The sequence below is a fragment of the Pseudophryne corroboree genome, chromosome 12, assembly GCF_028390025.1.
Source record: "Pseudophryne corroboree isolate aPseCor3 chromosome 12, aPseCor3.hap2, whole genome shotgun sequence".
NCBI classification, from domain to species: domain Eukaryota; kingdom Metazoa; phylum Chordata; class Amphibia; order Anura; family Myobatrachidae; genus Pseudophryne; species Pseudophryne corroboree.
This window is the reverse complement of record NC_086455.1, coordinates 177,764,255-177,783,758: the sequence shown is the minus strand read 5'-3', so window position 1 is coordinate 177,783,758 and position 19,504 is coordinate 177,764,255. Positions and strand designations below refer to the sequence as shown.

Here is a 19,504-nt window from a genome sequence, read left to right as displayed (position 1 = left end):
ACGGAAGGATCCTGATACCTTGACAGCGGCAGTGGCGCAAGCAGGGGGTGTTTCTGAGTACCCAGAAACCTCTCCTCCCCCACACTGATGGGCCAAGTTTTTTTATTTGAGACTGAGACAGCTGTCTCCGTCTCTACTGTTACTGCCGCCCGCTGCCACAAGCATAGCTGCCGGGAGCTCTGTAACAGACAGCTTTGCTCGTCAGAGCTCTCTGTTTTGAAATGCACAGTACCAAAGACTATGAAAGGGTGCTGCGGTTCCTTCCTGAGGCGGCTGCAGTCGGCTGCCCTGTGTACCATGGCAGTGCAGACCACACTCATGTTGCAGGAGCAGGTCAGTGGATTCCTCCAGCACAGGTCAGGGACAAAAGACGTCTGAAAGAGTGCTGCTCCTCCTCCTCTGGAGCCGCGTCCAGTCAGCTGCACTATTGCAATACTTGGCAGAAATGAGCTGCAATCCAGCACTTTGAAAACATGGCACAAATCACACATTCTATCTTCAACATTTCGGAGTTTATGTATTCTTCCTAATAACAGATTAATCTCCGAAATGTTGAAGTAAGGACATATAATTTGCTATATATCATGTCTGGAAACGGGGTTTGGGTACTCCCCTCCTTGGTTTGTTGGTTTTCATCTAAGTGACTGGAGCTGGTGTCTGGTAGCGACTTTTCCTTTGCCATCCTCCAATCTAAATTTAACTTTACAATCTAAATTAATTCCAATTCAATTACAATTATAGTTTAAAGAGTTGGTCAGCGATCAATAAATATCGTCTGACTTTTAACTCCAGCTACCGTGTCCGTGTCTTTATTTCAGTGTGTGTGTCGTTTTATTTTAGTGATAAGCTAGCTTAAGAAAGGTTTATGTAATCACAATAAAGTTATGGGCGCCTTATGTATCCAGGAGGGATTGGACAACCAAATGTAGAGTTTGTGCTTTTAACAGATCTGATGGGATAACCCTTGAGCAAAACTGGCAAGGGGGACGTCTCTTGAAAGAGATTGTGTACCCGTGAGAGACCACTTCCTGCAGACAGACATCCAAAGTGGTCTTTAGCCATACCTGGGCGAACCGTAGAAGTCAGCCTCCCACCTTGGGGTCCCCCAGGGGGAGGCCCACCCTGTTATGCAGCAGGCTTGTCTGTTTGGAAGCATGCTGACGGGCGGCCCAAGAACGTTTAGGTTTGGGCTTAGAGAACTTGGAAGTGCGAGCCTGTCTCAGGTACGCCTGACCCTTTGCTTTACCTGGAGGTCGTAAGGAACGAAAAGTAGTACTCTTAGCTTTCAGAACCGAAGGATTAGTACTTCGGAGAAACGCAGTCTTGGCCAACGCCAAGTCGGTCACAATTTTGTTCAGATCATCTCCAAATAGTATATCACCCTTAAAAGGGAGTACCTCCAAGGTCTTCTTAGAGTCCAGGTCCACCGACCAGTACCGTAACCACAGAATCCGGCGAGCCAGGATAGATGCAGTAGATGCCTTGGCCGCCATAACGGCTGCTTCCTGAATATAGTGGGAGGCCATGTTAATATAGGTCAGATATTGTCTGGCAGTGTCAGAAAAATTCAGATTGCTTGAACCCATGCTTCAATGCCTTTTGCAGCCCAAGAGGCTGCCATAGTGGGTCTATGTACAGCACCTGTAAGAGTGTATATAAACTTCAAGCAACCACGCTTATCCATTGGTTCCTTCACAGAGGGGATGGTGGTGAAAGGCAGAGTAGAAGACACCACAATATGGGCTACATGTGAGTCCAATGGTGGTGGGGTTTCCCACTTGTTACTCAACTCCACAGAGATAGGATAACGAGCTAGCATCTTTTTAGACAGGTAAAATTTATTTCCTGGAGAAGACCAGGATTCCTGACGTATGTCAATTAAATGGTCAGAATGTGGTAAGGCTAATTTAGTAACCTTCTGACGTTTGAACTTATCAGGTTTCTTAGACGTATCAGGAGGGTCAATCTCATCATCAATCTGAAGAATCAGCTTGATAGCCTCCACTAGGTCAGGAACATTAACCTGTGTTGTAGATTCTTCATCAGAAGTAGCGGTATCAGCATCTGATGGATCAGTATATTTCCCATCCGAATCGGAAGAATCATCCGAAATAGTAGTGGATTGTGAGGAAGTAATGGCTCGCTTAGATGACCCTTTGGTCCTAGGCGGGCGAGGGTTAGGTTTTTGTTTAACCAAGGACTGATTTAATTGTTGTAACTGGGTTGACAGAGTATCCGCCCATGGTGGCTTAACTACAGGGACAATATGTGGCTGTAATGGCACAGGAGGTCCCACAGGGGGCGTAAGTCTTGATACAAGCGTAGTCAGCATATTTAAAAATGCAGCCCAAGGTGGATCTGCCACTGGTGCTGCAGCCTGACTGGAGGTTGTAGAACACCCAGTACCTGGACTATCAGTAGAAACCATTTCCTCAGGTAAATCCGTGTCGCCAGCACTGCATGATGCAGGAGTGTCTGCGGATTTCCCGCCCTATGCAGCAGACATTATTGGGAATGTAGCCTTAGGGCGTATCAGTACAATATGGCCAGACAAACACAATACCTGTCAAAAACCCCTAAGAAATGTGACTGCAATTGCAGAGCACAAACAGAGGATTTAAGTGGTATTAGGTGACTGAAACACACAGTGAAAAATACAAAACAGTATATCCTGTGGAACACTATATGGTATGTGAGACCCTGACGCACTTAGTTCCCTATGGTACAGAATATAGTGATAGCAATATGTGTGATACACAGAATAGAATCCACACAGCAGCTGTAGGCACACAGTCACATGTACAATGCAGAAATTATTACATATAAACAATAAGACTGCACTGGACTAGTAATGCTACATAGAGATATGTATGTATACAGATATAACAATGCACAGTAAACACTGGATGTATGTCACAGAATACTTGTACTAAATATTCATATAGTAGTGCACTTGTTCTTAAATAACGCTGTTTAAACGACATGTAGAATACTTAAGTGTCTTGTAAATGCACAGCGCTGATGAGACAGGCGGCTTTACAGAGGAGACAGTGCCCAGCAGTCCCAGGATCAGCGCAGCTGTGTGTAATGGCGCCCAAATGTTGACAGGGAGTGAGGGAGACAGAGAGATGCAGCTCCATGGTGGGAACACCTGCTATAGGTGGCGCCTGGAGCTGGGGAGGGGCTACAGGTCCTTATCCCATCTGCTGGACTTCACCACCGGGTACTATGGAGCCTATAATAAATGGATTTCTGCAAATCCGACCTGTGCTCCCTGCCCTGGTGGATATAGTGGGGACCCTGCACAACCACAGTGTCCACGCCAGTGGCGCGGTCCCTATCCTGGGACCGCAATCGGATCGCGATTTTGGCGGGTCCCACCTGGGGGACCCTCTTACCTCCTCCCTGAAGTGCGGCCAGGAAATCCAGGAGAGCAGCAGCGGTGATGTGTGCATGAGTGCATGATGACTGGAGTGCCTCCGCTGCAAGTACCTGATGGAGCTGCAGCACAGAATGTCAGTCTGACATGCCTGTACTGCGGCCCTTGAAGTCTTCTTTCTTCTTAAAAAGCTGTTATTAGGGCTGCCTATCGCAGCCCCACCTATTAGCACCAACTCACAAACTGAGCTCCAGTGCCTGGAGACGGGACTATAGAGGAGGCGGTGCAGTGCATCCTGGGAACAGTCAAAGCTTTAGCCTGTTGGTGTCTCGGATCAAGATCCAACTCTACACACCGATGTTATTTCCTGTGGAATACCAGTGTACCCCGCTGCAGAAATGTATATTTATAAAAGCACTGTGCACTCATTTCTATTCTATCATGAGTAATAAATCATTTTGCTGATACAAGAGGCATAAATGTAGATTCCCTGTGAGGTGTATTTGGAATAGTACACATTCTCCTGACAGTACAGAAGTTGCCAGTCAACTTTGAACCTTTTTGTGCCAAAATAGAGGCTGTTGCAGAGAGGGAACATTGGACAAAGCAGCGAGGTTCCACATTTCAGATCCCATTTCATGCTCAGGCTTAAATATCAGTATAACTCTGGCTAGAGTTTGCAATTTGTATTCCTTCTGGGAAAATTATTTTTACACCATTACCCCTTGCCCTTTTGGATTTGATATAGAAATCTTTTTTCTTCCGAATCAAGTGGCTGTATTTTGCATTAGCTAGCCACATCTCCCATTTGGAGAAAAAGACAAATCCAGTGGTGATAAGGACGATGAGGCATGTAAGTAGACCCAGGACAATAAAGCAGATGATCTGGCTTCTACTGAGAAAAGGGTCCATGGTGTGAATGGTCTCCTTCATTGTGATCTTCAGGACTTTGTGACCTTGGTGTTGGACAGGCTTGTGGTATGATTGAAAATAATAGCCGTGGACATCCTCATGGTCACTATTTTTAAAAACAAAAGCACAGGTAGACCCTGTGTATTCAGGAAGACATGTGCAGTGAAATCCACCCAGCTTCTCGTAACATGTGCCACCATTGACACAGGGACTACTACTACAGATTGTTGGGCGGATATTGGTGCAAATCTGTCCACTGAACCCAAATGGACATTGACAATGAAAGCCTGGGCCATCAGTAAAGCACGTTCCACCATTCGCACAAGGGTTGCGGTTGCAGTCATCTTCATTTGCTTCACAGTAATTACCCACATAGCCAGCAGGGCATTGGCAAGAGGCACGGGTAGCAAAGCCATTCTCATCTACACAAGTCCCTCCATTCTGACAAGGAGACCTATAGTAAAATACAAAATTAAAATTGACCTCAGTCACATGAATAAAATAAATGAATCCTGCAATTACCCTTACAACATGTGTGGACGGAAAGAAACTGGTAAAATTGGTATGTGTTGCACAAAGGTGTGCAATGACTCTCGTGTTATTAAAAAGAGCACATTGGTGAGCTCTGTCATGCAGCAATATCACAGTCAAACTTCCTTTATGTGTCCCTCTCTTGAGTTCACAGTGTGAAAATATCACCTGAACCAGTGAATCTTTCATCTCTGTATATACACTTGTGTGCTTCAGATCTGTTATTGGATATGGATTAGTGCATCAAATGGAATATATTGAGAAAAAATGATTTCTCAATATATTCAATTGGATGCACTAATGCATATCCAATAACAGATCTGAAGCACACAAGTGTATATACAGAGATGAAAGATTCACTGGTCACGTTTTCAAAACATGTGCCCCTATAGAGTCTCTGTGCTACCTGCCCTAGTAGCCCTAACAGCTATAGAGCTCCAAGGAACATATGCTTCGTCGCTACAAGTAAATGCAGTATATAGAGTGAGTATTGATTGTTAGACCCAGCAGCCCTTCTGTCTAATGCTCAGTGTCCATAAGGGGCATAAAAAGGAATATTTATTAATCACATCCAGATAAAGCCTTTTGTGTTCCATCTTCCATTTCCAAACTTATCTTTGGACCTCTGGCTTCACAGACTCTATAACCGCATCCGTATGTTTTTAGATGTATTTAAGAATGTCATAAACTTTCCCCACATCAGATGTCAAGAAGTGATACTCTTCATCTTTAACACTTTCAAGGAGATGTCACACTCTATAATTTCATTGTGTCACTTACCTTTTCTGTTTGTCTGGCAGGGCAGGTTTTCCTGTTGCACTTATGTTGTGGAGCTGATGCATGGACGTTGCCATGTTGGTTTTCATCAATTGACCACGTCTCTTTCAGTCAGAGTGCCCCTTGCCTTAGCTGACTTTAGCAATCTGTGAACTGCAATGACTATGTAACCCTTGTCTGTTCATCAGCTGACTCTCAGAGCAATAAGTCACATCCTGACTCCCAGGCTGCCGTTTGCAGCAAGCCATATTGCTATTCATGGCTTCAGTTAGTAGAAAGACAACAGTTCTTAGTTCCCTGCTTGCAACGCTTTCCAAACCACAGACTTCTCCTAAGTTCCTTGGGCACTAATCAGATAACTTTATTTAATTCAGGCTACAGCATATCTGTCACTGGCCTCTTTGCTCTGAGCAGACTTAAGAGGGCTGATTTCTGGACTGCCAGTGCATTCAAGTTTCCAGTCTGCAGTAATGTTCCGCCTACTGTAGTACAAATGTCTGCTACTTAGTTTGCTGTGACTCCTTAATGAATAATCATCCAACTGTGAGTTTTACCTGAGTATCTTGCCTGCTATTTCCAAATTGCACAGAGTTCATCTCAGACCTATTACCAGTTGCTGGATTAGTGCACTCTTCATTTTACCTGCCGTATTCCTAATACCCTGGCATGCATTTACCTTCTGATTGTCCTGCAAGCAACCCATTCATCTGCTTCATATACAAGTTCCAGACTTTTACGGAGTACTCATTCTAAGGACACTATCATCTTTTCCTGTGCAGACTGCACACAGTTAACCTTATGTCTCTACATTGCAAGTAAGTATATATTATTGAGTGTACATTTCCTCAAACTCCTTCCACTGATCAAGCACCTGACACAGACTCATTCTCAAGTATCCTGAGGCCACATATCCATTCCAAATCCAGCTACCTTGCTCCATAGCACCACTGAAACCAGAAATACCCCGCATCCTGTTATTCCAGTTATCCCCATTCCAATCCAGCCCAGATTCTGCCTATTCTGGTCCCAGCCTGGATTCTGCCCATTTTAGTCCCAGTCTGGTATTTTGAGTAGTTGTTTCTAGACCAACAGCCAGTCTGTCATCTGGTCCCAGTCCGCTATCCAGTTCAGTCTGGTCTCCAGTATATACCAACACCCACACTTGGAAACACAGTCAGAGGGCCTTGACCTGTGTGCAGTGTGCAGCAACGACCAAATCTCCTTGCAGAGGTCCCTGGCAGAAACTACTGGCATGTTAGACCCTGTGCCTCTGAAATGTGTCTAGGTAATTTCAAGTCCAGTGAAAAGTCAATTTATCCATCTGAGAATCATGACAGTGAGTACAGAAGCAACATAAGAGACTGTGAACTTCCCCAGGAGGATGAGACTTTCTTATATCTCTTCATTTTTGACCCATCAATCAACTGAGCAAGACCCTTCCATTAAAGTCTCCACAAACTTAGATTGGCTTTTCCTTAGTTTCTTCTTAACAGAGTAATGGTTTCTCTTGTTTAAACCTCTCACAGGTACATCCATTGCACAACTCCTGCTTGAGAAATCTCTAAACTTCAGCCTTGAAATATGCTATTGCCTATGGGCATACTTATTTATTTATTAATAGTTTCTTATATAGCGCAGAAAATTCCATTGCGCTTTACAATTTCATACTTTACTGGCAACTCATCTTCTTTCAAAGAGCCGCTATCATCCTGAGTATCACTTGCATCATAACCTTCAGACCTTGGCTTTATATCAGAAGACATACTGGCACTTCCACTCTCAGATTCTGGATTCTCCTGTCTACATAACATGCTTGAATGTTTAACATATTGATCCTTCATCTCATGATTTAGACAGCTATCTGCCATTTCTCTTGGATCTTCTTGAGCATCTGGTTGGTCACTGAAAATATTAGAAACAACTTCAACATGTTCCATCAGCATAGACTGAGATTCAATCTCCACAGAGAACTTTAATTACAGATTCTGTGTAGTTGGTCTACTTGCTTCAAGCTTTGTAGTGTGAGGCAAATTCACTTCCTCACAGACACATTCCGCTGCATTGCAAGTTTCAAAGTGGTTGTACAGAGACACTGTTCCACATAAAGGAATATTACTCTTCTCCAGTCTGACAATACTAATTGTCTGTAATGTTCAGCTTTCCACTGCAAAATTGTGTGACCTGGTTACATTTTCACAACACTCTGATCACATGGTGACAACAGAGTTTCTTCCTGGGAAGCCATTGATATCTCTATAGGTTTCTGTATATCTTGTACTTTACCTCACAGGACAGACTATCTCCATTTGCATTTGTCAGCTTCACTTCACCAACTTTAGATACAGTTTTATAATGAGGAACTATCACCCTTTGGGAAGAAGTCACTACTCCAGACATAATGGGAAACTGAATGTAACTGCAAGGTATCTACTTCACTTTTGCAACACAGTCTTTTAGGTGAGATTTCCCACTTTGATACCTTTGGTCCCTACTAACCCTAACCCTGTACACTATTCTGATCTTATACTTCTGTGTGGGCTGACTGCAAGAGGCTGTGCTCAGGATGCAGTTCCTTATGGGTCCTTGTGTGTGTTAAAGGGGGGAGCCAGGGACACAGGAGGAGGAGAGGAGGGGGGGGGGGCAGAGACTGGGAGTTGGAGATTAGAGGAGTGGGCACCTGAGGACTGGGAGTTAGAGATTAGAGGAAGGGGTGTAGGAGATAGGAGTAGTATGCTGGGACAGGACAGAGAAGGAGGTGGTGTGCCGGGTTTTGTAAGTGGACACGACCTGGATATATGAGCAGTAGGTGGGAACAGAAGGAAGTGGGCTTCCAGGATTTAGAGGTAGAGTGGAGCATGGGAAAAGGAGGCAGTGTGGAGTCAGAGATTATATATACAGAGCCGAAGAATGCTGAGGCAGGGGGTGGGTCCACGCATGTGCACTATACTCGCTAGCTAGGTCCAGGCACTGCTGCCTCTGCCAGAAGTAGAGCAGATGTGCAGTGATGCAGCTGGTGCCAGTGGCCAGCCCACGTTACTGAAAATGGGACTGGCTTGGGGGCATCTGTCACCCTGCACTCAGCCCAGCCCACCACTGACTTGCACACAGGGAGATTTCATGATATCTCAATTGTCCAATTGCTGCTGACAGCTATTATCCTTCTGGAACATCTTACTTTGTTCAAGCAATTCACTGTTTGCCTGCTGTTCAATATACAAGTCTTTTTGTATCTGTAGCATATCACTATTCGTGTTAGCCTTTCCATGATCAGCCTGTAGTAACTGCTGCATGTGTATTTGTGTTTCTTTTCAGGTTCAGTGAAGACATTGGATGCCATTTTAGATACAGAATTAAATTCCAGGGTGTAGTTCAACTTCTTCTCTTTTTTGCTTTTTCCACTTGCAAGTGGCATTTTTCATTAGTTGCAGAGAGCTTCTCTTCCAGCTGGGTAGCTTTTCCCATGGCACTTTCCAACTTGTTCTCAGTTTGCCAAAGATTGCTCTCCGTATCTCTATCAAACATGTCTCAACTTTTGACAAAAACAAAGGAAAACAAAAACTCTTGAAGGGTGCTAAACCATCACTCACATCACCATAATTGTCACCTGTTGTTGACACCCACTACTGCAGAAAAGGAGCTGACCTTTTAAATTTAGAAATTAATTATAAAAACATTAATAGAGTGCTGTCTACCAACAAATGTCAATATGGATAGTTACAATTCTTTAATAATAATTATATCAAATGCATAAAACATAAAATGTACAAAAATGATAACATAAAATAATAAGGAATTTTATCTTATCAGATCTCAGTCTACTCGTGAACCTCATTGAGGCTTTAATTCAAAAGAAAAATATAATGTTCATCTTCCAGCCACAAACAAGGGGTTAGTAGATCAGCTAGAAGCAAGCAAAGTTAGTTCTCCAAATAGGACAGATATTATTTATTAAAATAATAAATTATCTGTTTCCTCAGACGAAATGGCCCAGAGCTGAGAAAGATGTTAAGTGATGGCCCCTGGATGATGATTGAGGAAGTGTCCATTATCAGGGTTTCCTACCAGCATGCCAGCAGGACCTTATCTCCTCCACATCAGCAGCACATGGATCACTATCTCTTGTTTCCTTGCACTGTGGGAAAGGTTCTCGAAGACTGGCTGACAGTGAGCCAGATAAAGGATACTTTATTACACAAGCCATTGCCTAGTGCAGTGTTTCCTAACCTCGCTCCTCAAGTACCCCCAACAGTTCATGTTTTCCAGGTCTCCTCACAGGACTGCAAGTGAAATTTGCTCCACCTGTGGGTCTTTCAAAATGTGTCAGTAAGTAATGAATACGCCTGTTTAACTGCTAGGTGACATTTGAAACATGAACTGTTGGGGGTACTTGAGGGCCAAGGTTGGGAACCACTGGCCTAGTGTAAAGGAGAATCTGCCTATCAGCAACATATCAACATCTATCACAGCAAAAGGTAATGGCTGGAGGGCTGACATATAGCATTTCACGTAACCTCACAGTGCCTGATCAGCACATGAGGAAGTGCAGAGACTGTTTTTACACTGAACTATGCTTGGATAGCCCATTGTATTACAATTACCAATTTTACCTGCTGTGGATTTCTGTTGCCTAATTAATGCATGGAACTTAAGACAGCTATTATAACAATATTTAAATAACATTTCTATTTCCAAACTAACTTTGCTTGCTTCTGGCTGAACTACTAACTCCTTGTTTGTGGCTGGAAGTTGAACGTTATATTCTTTTGAATGAAATCATCAATGAGGTTTCCTATTGGACTGAGATTTGATAATTAAGACACGTTTCCTCATTATTTTATATTATCATTTTTGTAAATTTTGTGTGTAATGTAATAGGGTGTAAAAATCAAGAAGTGAGAGATTTTGTGAAAGTTCTACTGTTTTTTTAAAAGTGGCAATCATATACACACCAAAATCAACCTGGTTTTGACCTGTAAATGATTGCCACTTAAAAAAACAACAGAAGAACTCTCACAAAATCTCACTTCTTGATTCTCACACCCTATTACATGCCCACCTTTATATTTTATGTATTTTTTTGTGATTAATATTAAAGAAATGTTACTATCCACATTGACATTTGTTGGTAGACAGCACTCCATTCACTTTCTCAATGTTTGTAAAGTTATTTCAGATTCTGCAAATTTTAATTTAGACTGAAAATCCGGTTGTCTGGAATTCATTTCCATTTGGAAATGTTGAAATTAATTTCTATGTACTTCGAAAATATTTTTCAAGGTTCTCATTCTCTCATTGCAACATTTCAACCACACCATGTGCATGATTAATTTAATTCTACAAAGATTCACTTAGTTCTGCTGTTTTATGAAGACTTTCCTCCAGAAACACATTTTTTTTCAGCCAGACACTCCGAATTTGCTCTGTCCATTGTGAAGTTGAATTGGAGTGTCTGTATTTTCTCCTGAAAGATAACTTCAAGATGGACAACCTCTGTGTCTTTTCCCTTATGGTCTTTTTCCTACTGAGCATGAGTCTGCAGATATTTCTCTTTCTCCAAAGTATTCACTGAGCTTCTCAGCCAAAAAAATAATTGCAACAGCAATCTTTTTCTGAAATGGGCAAAACCATGGGCCTAATTCAGACCCGATCGCTGCAATGGCAGCGTTCGCAGTCTGAAGCCCTTTGGCTAGTGATTGACAGACAGAGATGGTCACGATGGCGGGGCACAGTCTGGACAACAAGGCATGTCCGGACCGCTGTGGGGGTGGGCCACGGCGGCTACATGATGTCACACAGAGCTGTTGCGACCCAGAATGAAGGCTGCACAGGCAGGTTGCTACTTGGTGGGTGCAAAGGCATCACCACCATGTGATGCTTTCACACTTGTGCAAGGGGGGGCAGGGCCTGGCATGCAGGGCACATCTACGATCAGGTCTAAATCACCCCGAATGTGTAGTGCAGAAGGGTCAGCTATAACATGTGCAGAGAGAGTTAGATTTGGGTGGGGTGTGTTCAAACAAATCTAAATTGCAGTGTAAAAATAAAGCAGCCAGTATCTACATTGCATAGAACCAAATCAACTCTCACCTGAATCTAACTCTCTCTGCACGTTATATCTGCCCCAATCTGCCCCCCCGCCGTGGTGCACATGGTTTTGCCTATTAGAGAAAGATTTTGCTTTTCGATCAGGACTGAATTGGACCTTAAGTCATGAATTTGCTCATAATAATATGTCAGTCTTCAATTCATATGGTCACATTTTTCTATGCTGATATAATCTTCATAATCTTCAACTGCTTCTCTTTCTCATCTCTCTGCAAGTAGTTATCCCATGAAAGTTTATACAACTTTATATCATCTTGACTCCTTTATTTCCTGTCTGTCCACTTCAGTCTGCGAATTCTGACTCTCTAGCTTGAGAATGAATATACGTAGCAGGCAAGCTGCCTTTTCTATTAGCATATTTATTTTTATGTTCCATAATTATTTGCTCACAATATACACAGGAATACATTTTCTTATTTCACTTGTAACACTTGGCTTTCAAATGTATTCTTAGCATCTTAAAGCACAGCTACCACTTTTATTTTCACTGGTACCACACTTTGAGGTAAATTTACTAAGATTCGTGTTTTTGCCGATTTTGGCAGCGATCAATCTCAGCTGACATTGGCCATTTCATATTTCAACATTTTGAAAATTTAAATCTGTAATTTACTAAACTATCGTGTTTGACAAAGTAAAATTATCCAATGTCGATGTCATTCGTATTTCTGAACAGTGTGTTGCAGCCGCATTTGTCAATCTCTGCCAAACATGGGTGGTTTGAAGTCTGTTTCATATTTTCCAAGTGCGGCATATTTTTTCAAGTGTGGCCGTATTCAGATAATTATAGCCAATTCTGAAAGTCAAGCATGATTGATAGAGTTCAATACATGGGAGTGTCAATCGACAGCCATATATATATGCCCCAAACCAGTGCCGTAACTAGACATTTTAGTGCTGTGTGCAAGAAACCGCATCAGCACCCCCCCCCCCACCACCACCCATATTTATGGGAGGGCCAGTGCGCGCCAAGAATATAGGGTTATGACTTCATGGAGAAGGGGTGGGGGCTTCAAATTACACCACACAGTAGCGCCACTAACACACATTATACCAGGTAGAGCTTCATTTTACAAACTACTCCAGGTAGAGCCCCTATCACACATTATGGCAGCTAGAGTCAGTCACGAGAGAGAGAGAGAGAGAGAGAGAGGGGTGGGAGAGGGAGAGAAAGGTGGGAGAGGGTTAGAGATGCTGTGGCTTAATTTACATGAGCAGCAGCAGCTAAGCACCAGTACTGGGAGCCTAGCCTGAGCACATGGTGGAGAGACACGCACACAGGTACCTATGTAATGGTAGCAGCAGTGCACTCACCCGGCAGCAGTGATGGCGGAGCCGAGCTTCCTCTTCCTGGGAGTGTGGGCAGCCATGGCGGCAGTGGCGGGGGATGTCCCTGTTCAAACCTGTCCTCCCGGCATCCCCTGTGCGGCTCCCTGCTGGGAGGAGGTGCGTCCCTGGACCAGCCTGTATGCTGGAAGGACACTGGGCTGCTGCATGTGTGGAAGAGGAGGGGGGAGGAGCGGAGACTGAGACTGCTGCCCAGCGCTGACGGCTATTGTATATCAGCAGCAATGCGTCTGGCAGAGGGAGCTGGGCGCAATGCTACGGTTAAAAAAAGGAAGCAGGAAGCGCTGCAGCTGGTGGCGGCCAATAGGGGTGTATGCAGATGGTGCGCCCACAGCACAAGTGCGCTGTGTACTAGGCACCATCCGCCCCCACACCTAGTTACTGCCCTGCCTACAGACACCTTACTGACAGATACCACTTTCTAACACAGATACTGCTTTCTGACACAGACAACACTTACTGACACAGTTACCCATTACTGACAGATACCACTTGCTAACACAAATGCACTGACACAGATACACTTAGTGACACATCTTACTGACAGACACACACACTTCCTGACAGACACTTATTGACACAGACACCACTTAGTGATAGATACTGCTTACTGACACAAACACACTGACATGGATACCCCTTAAAATATATACCATTTACTGACACAAGCACCCCTTACTGTCATTACTCGCACATCATTATACATACTTACTGATAGACACACTTTACTAACACAGATACCCCTTACAGACGCAAAGAGTAAAAGCCAAAATGGCCAAGCAGGCCAAGTCAGCATGGCAGACAGGAGGTGGCCATTCTTTTGTAGCCACATATCCCCAGAGGTAATGAGGGCAACTTATATCCAGGACTCAGATCGGCTAAGGAAGGCTGACAAGTGCAAACTCGTAGTTTTCAAAACTATTTAAAATGTTTTCAAAATGCAACATATATTCATATGTTTTGTACTGTGTTTTAATGTCAAGTAGTGCAGAATACTAATACAGCATGTTTTTGTGTTATAAGTTTGCTTTGAATATTTTGTGTTTGATTAAATAATTACTTTGTGTTAGTGTAGATGTGTGTTTAAAGCATTTTGGAGATTCTTCCTGACATTGTGTGTTAGTATTTTAGTTTGTGTTGTTAGTGTTGTCATGGCTTGTTGGTTTTTCTTTGTTTTTTTTCCCTGTATGAAGACATTAGGGCTGATAGTGTATGTTGCCACCATGCCTACATGGCACTGGCCTTACCTCCACTACTTCTTACAATAGGCCCTTTAATATTTTATTGTCCATGACCATGAGTTCCTTACTCTGGACCTGCTCAGAAGATTTACATGTATGTGGAGACATATGTAGCATATATCATGTAGTAATTGTACTTTGCTGATAAAGTGAACACCTTCACCTATGTACTCAGACCCATTAAGGTACAATTTATAAAAACATTGGTTCAATTATTCCTACAACACTTCTATAAACTTGTGTTGTGTTTGTCAGCATTTCAGTATGTTTAATGCACTTACTAAATCATTTACATGGTTTATCTTGGTGGGTCATGCTGCAAAGTCTAGGTTAACATCATTTGTGAGTGTGCAGATTGTGTTTGGCAGCCTTACTGTGGTTAAACATGCATAGTATGTTCTGAAACTGTTTTTATATGTTGTTGCATAACAGTTTGCCAAAGTATACATTTTTAAAGTATAGAATTGTAGTGACAAATTAATTCAAATATAGCAGATATTTTTTTAAGTAATTAATTTAATGTATTGAAGTCAAAATTATTACAAGTACACTACCCATCAGTTATTCAAACAATACTTACAATAATAAAAACTCACAATATTATAGCAAATATTTTAAGTAATATTTAAATTAAAAAAATAGTGTTATACTGACATGTTTAAGGGTTGCTTTATGTGTCCAAATGTGTGAATACAAACAATGATGCATTAGATATAATATTGTGTTTTATTTGCCCCCAAAAATAATAAATGCTTCACACCCATTTACATTGTCCAAAATCCTCTGCCCCTGTCTCCAAACCTGCTGAAGTTGAGAATGATGAAGTATACAGTAAGTTAATTTTCAATGCGTGTTTGCAGTTGGCTAAATAGTGACAAAGGACTAAAGGTTGTTAAATTGACTGGATGGCCATCCTCACACGTATCTCCACCACAAAGACGCATCTCTGAGGTGTCTGCCAGGCCACTGATGCAGCTCCTGGAAATTCCCACACCGACGTCTCCACATTCACCACAGCTGCCTGGTGAGGAACATTTAAAAAAGCATATAGGTTCCAAACTTTCACACAAATACTTCAACATAATTTAAACAGCGTAGAAGGCAAATTTAGGGTAGTTGCTTGTTCACAAAGCGGTGATGTTAATATTAGACCACAAACAGATGCCAGATTGTGTGGTAGAAGGTATTAGTTTATGCCAAACAACTGATCGCATTGGATGTCAGGGGCCACCTAGCCACATACAAAAAAACACATACCTTACAACATACATACCAACCTGTGTAACTGGGTTTGCAAGCAGGCACAATACATTTAGTATTGATTACAGGGGTATGTCACTTATTGAACACATGAAAAAGAAAAACACATTCCACTTACTTATGTTGGAGTGTATATCCCTAGCCCTCTTCTGTCTAATTCACTTTAAAATACATCTTTAAGCCTACATTTACTAAAGGCTGAACAAAGGTTAACAACGTGGTACTAAATGTACCACACATCCATGTTTAGGAGAAACATTCAAAACACATATAAGCAAACTAACTGAGTAAATGTCTTTGCTGACAACAACACCACTATTTTACATTTAAAGATGGTTTGATAATTGTAGTTATGTTTAGATAAAAACACATAGGAACAACTTGATAACATTACAAAATTAAACTTACACTCAGCTGTACTCACATTTCAGAGGAAAACATTATTGATGCCAGCCAGTCTGATCAAGGGGTGGGATCTGAAAGGGAGGACACATTTGTGCTGAATCTGACTGCAATACTTCCACCTGTGGAAACTCCTAGCAGCCCCCATGAGTCCAGAATCTACACAACCACAGTCCCCAGAACAGGCGTTTTGGGCCAGCTGAGCCAACCAGCAGGCAAATAATCTAGATTGTCTGCGGAGACAAACACAATACATGGGGAGCCGGGCCCATCACATTACCAGCTATATTGTTATTTGTTGATACAACCAACAAAAAGCACAAACATACAAATTTATAATAAAACATTCAAAACATCACAAATGTGTTTTTTCAATAATTCTATTGTCATTTGTGTTAAGTTGTTTGACTAGATTACCTGATTATGAAAAGTACATCCACATATATTACACATGCTGCACTATATGTATAGTTTTGGTGAGAAGGGGATCCCAACAAATGTGATGAATTTTACAGTGTTACAACATTATACAGGTTGAGTATCTCATATCCAAATATTCCGAAATACGGACTTTTTTGAGTGAGAGTGAGATAGTGAAACCTTTGTTTTTTGATGGCTCAATGTACACAAACTTTGTTCAATACACAAAGTTATTAAAAATATTGTATTAAATGACCTTTAGGCTGTGTGTATAAGGTGTATATGAAACATTAATGAATTGTGTGAATGTAGACACACTTTGTTTAATGCACAAAGTTATAAAAAATATTGGCTAAAATTACCTTCAGGCTGTGTGTATAAGGTGTATATGTAACATAAATGCATTCTGTACTTAGATTTAGGTCCCATCACCATGATATCTCATTATGGGATGCAATTATTCCAAAATACGGAAAAATCCGATATCCAAAATACCTCTGGTCCCAAGCATTTTGGATAAGGCATACTCAACCTGTATATTATGTATGGCAAAATTCCAACAATATGAACCACAAATTGTTTAAAAAAAATAAAAGTACGGTAAACAAAAGCCATAGGAAACTGTGATATTGTAATGTATTTCAAAAACATACGTAGCAATTCTAGAGGGAAATATGTTCCACGTACGTTCCACATATCATTTGAAATGTTTTGGTGACAATGTCAACACAATCCCATAAATATATATTTACACTACTTAAAAAAAATAGTGTTGGAAATATACTTACCATTAAAATGTTGGTCTATCAATTAATGCCTTACCTGCCTCCCTAAGTCTGTACTCAAACAGTCACTAGTTGGTACTAACTTCTCTGCTTGCTGACCATCTGACCATCTTCTTCATCGTCATGTGGGAGATGTTGTTACAAACATGTTATAAAGAGAACAGCAGCAGAACACAATTCTAGTCACCTTTAAGGGTCTATACAAGAAAAGGCCAGCTGATTTGTCAAGACACCAAAACAGAGGTTTTAGCACACCAAAACATCTTTCAATCACTGACTGAGTGACCTTATGTGCCTGATCGAAACTGTGTTCGGCAAGGGAATCAGGAAGCGACAATGGAGTCAGAAGCCAGGACAAACAGCCATGCCCCACATAACCTGAAACACATAGTATAGAATGAAAAGTAGGTATACAGGGGCAGATTTATTAAGCTCGGTGAAGTGATAAAGTGGAAGGTGATAAAGGACCAACCAGTCAGCTCCTAACTGTCATTTTTCAAACCCAGCCTGTGACGTGGCAGTAAGGATCTGATTGGCTGGTTCTTTGTCACCTTCCACTTTATCACTTCACCGAGCTTAATAAATCTGCCCCACAGTAACATAGTGGTTACATAGTGGTTAGTGTGTATGCAGGACCCAATAATGTAGTTACTTACCCAGCACCCACTCAGGACCCAATAATGTAGTTACTTACCCAGCGCCCACCCCTCTGGCATTTTTCTTCCTTCAAATTTGCACTGACAGGCTCTCTATTTTCCTCTCCTTCATCTGAAATCTGTAGTGGGTTTCCTCAAAGAAATCAACATATTCTCTAAAGACCTGGACCTCCGTTGCAAACATATTACAGAAGTGCTCAACCAGTTATGGCATAACAATCTGCAGTATTTTGTATAGATGAGCAGGTCTGGTTCTCAGAGAACCAGACCCACCCAAACTTCATGATCCAAGGCGGGATCTGAGCCTGGCTCAGGTGTTCCTGCCTGATGTGGATTTCCAGGAGTGCTCTGTCCATCCATAAAGGGGCTGCTGTGTCCATTCAGGGGTGCCATGTCAGTCCATCCAGGGGCTCTGCACCAGTGTGGAAAAAATAAAAGTTAAAAATATAATTTAGAAAAAAATATTTTTTTTTGTGCTCTACCCCTGTGTACTAAACTATTATTTGTCTGTGGCACTGCCAGTCAGGCTTCAGGGAAATAATAGTACACATATTGTAACACTGTAGGTGGTACTCCAACTGTAGGTGGTCTGACCCCAGGGGTGTATTGTTGTACATAAAGGGGTGTTGTGTCTGTCCCCAGGGGTGCTTTGTTGTACATAAAGGATGCTGTGTCCTCCAGAGGTGCTCTGTCAGTCCATAAAGGGGCAGTGTTCAACAAGGGGCTGCTGTGTCTGTCCAGGGGTGCTCTGTCCATCCATCGAGAGGCTGCTGTGTCCATCAAGGGGCCGCTCTGTCAATCAAGGGATGCTCTGTTGGTCTATCCTGGGGCTCTGCCCCAGTGTAAAAAATAAATAAAAGCTAGAAATATAATTTAAACAAAATATATATTTCTTGTGCTATACCTCAGTGCACTATACTATTTTTTTCTGTAACATTGCCGGTCAAACCGCAGTGTAATAATCACAGTGTAATAACCGCAGTGTAATCAGGTAGTGTCTCTCCAACTCACTCCCTCTACCTCTCTATCCCTACCCCCCTCTCCCTAACTCTGTTCTTGCTCCTCTCTCCCTAACACTCTCTCTCCCCAACACTCACTCTCCTCTTGCTCCATCCCTCTCTTTCTTCCTAACAGAATCTCTCTCTCCCCCTGACAGTCTCTCTCTCTCTCTCTCTCTCTCTCCCTGACATTGTGTATGACACTGTCTCTCTCACTCTTTCTCTCTGGACACTGTCTTTCTCTCTCTCACTGAAACTGTCTCTCTCTATCCCTGACACTCTCTTTCCGACAGTGTCTCTTTCACTCTCTCCACCCCTCTCTCTCTGACACTGTCTTTCTCTCTCTCTCTCTCTCTCTCTCTCTCACTCACTCTCTCTCTCCCTGACACATTCTCTCTCTCCCTGACACTGTCTGTATCACTCTCTCTCTCTCTCTCCCTGACACTCTCTGTCCCTCTCCTTCTCTCTGACACTGTCTCTCTACCTGACACTATCTCTCTCCCTTTCCCTGACACTGTTTGTTTGTTTGTTTCTTTCTCCTCTCTTTTTATCTGACACTGACTCTCCCTGACACTCTCTATACCTGAAACTCTCTCTTTTTCTCTCTTCCTGACAATATCGCTCTCCCCTCTCTTTCTCTCATTCACTCTTTTCCATGAAATCTCTCTCTCTCTCTCTCTCTCTCTCTCTC

At 42.3% G+C, this 19,504-nt stretch overlaps 1 protein-coding gene across 1 annotated transcript in view; it reads right to left on the bottom strand.

Annotated features, from left to right (window-relative positions):
* Window positions 1-3,737: 3,737 nt before the first annotated feature.
* DLK1 (delta like non-canonical Notch ligand 1) overlaps window positions 3,738-19,504 on the bottom strand; it is a 136,560-nt gene continuing 120,793 nt past the window's right edge. Inside the window, exon 6 of the mRNA XM_063947484.1 lies at window positions 3,738-4,745. Within this exon, the coding sequence (XP_063803554.1) occupies window positions 4,028-4,745 (718 nt within the window). The 3' untranslated portion in view covers window positions 3,738-4,027. The remainder of the gene's footprint in view (window positions 4,746-19,504) is intronic.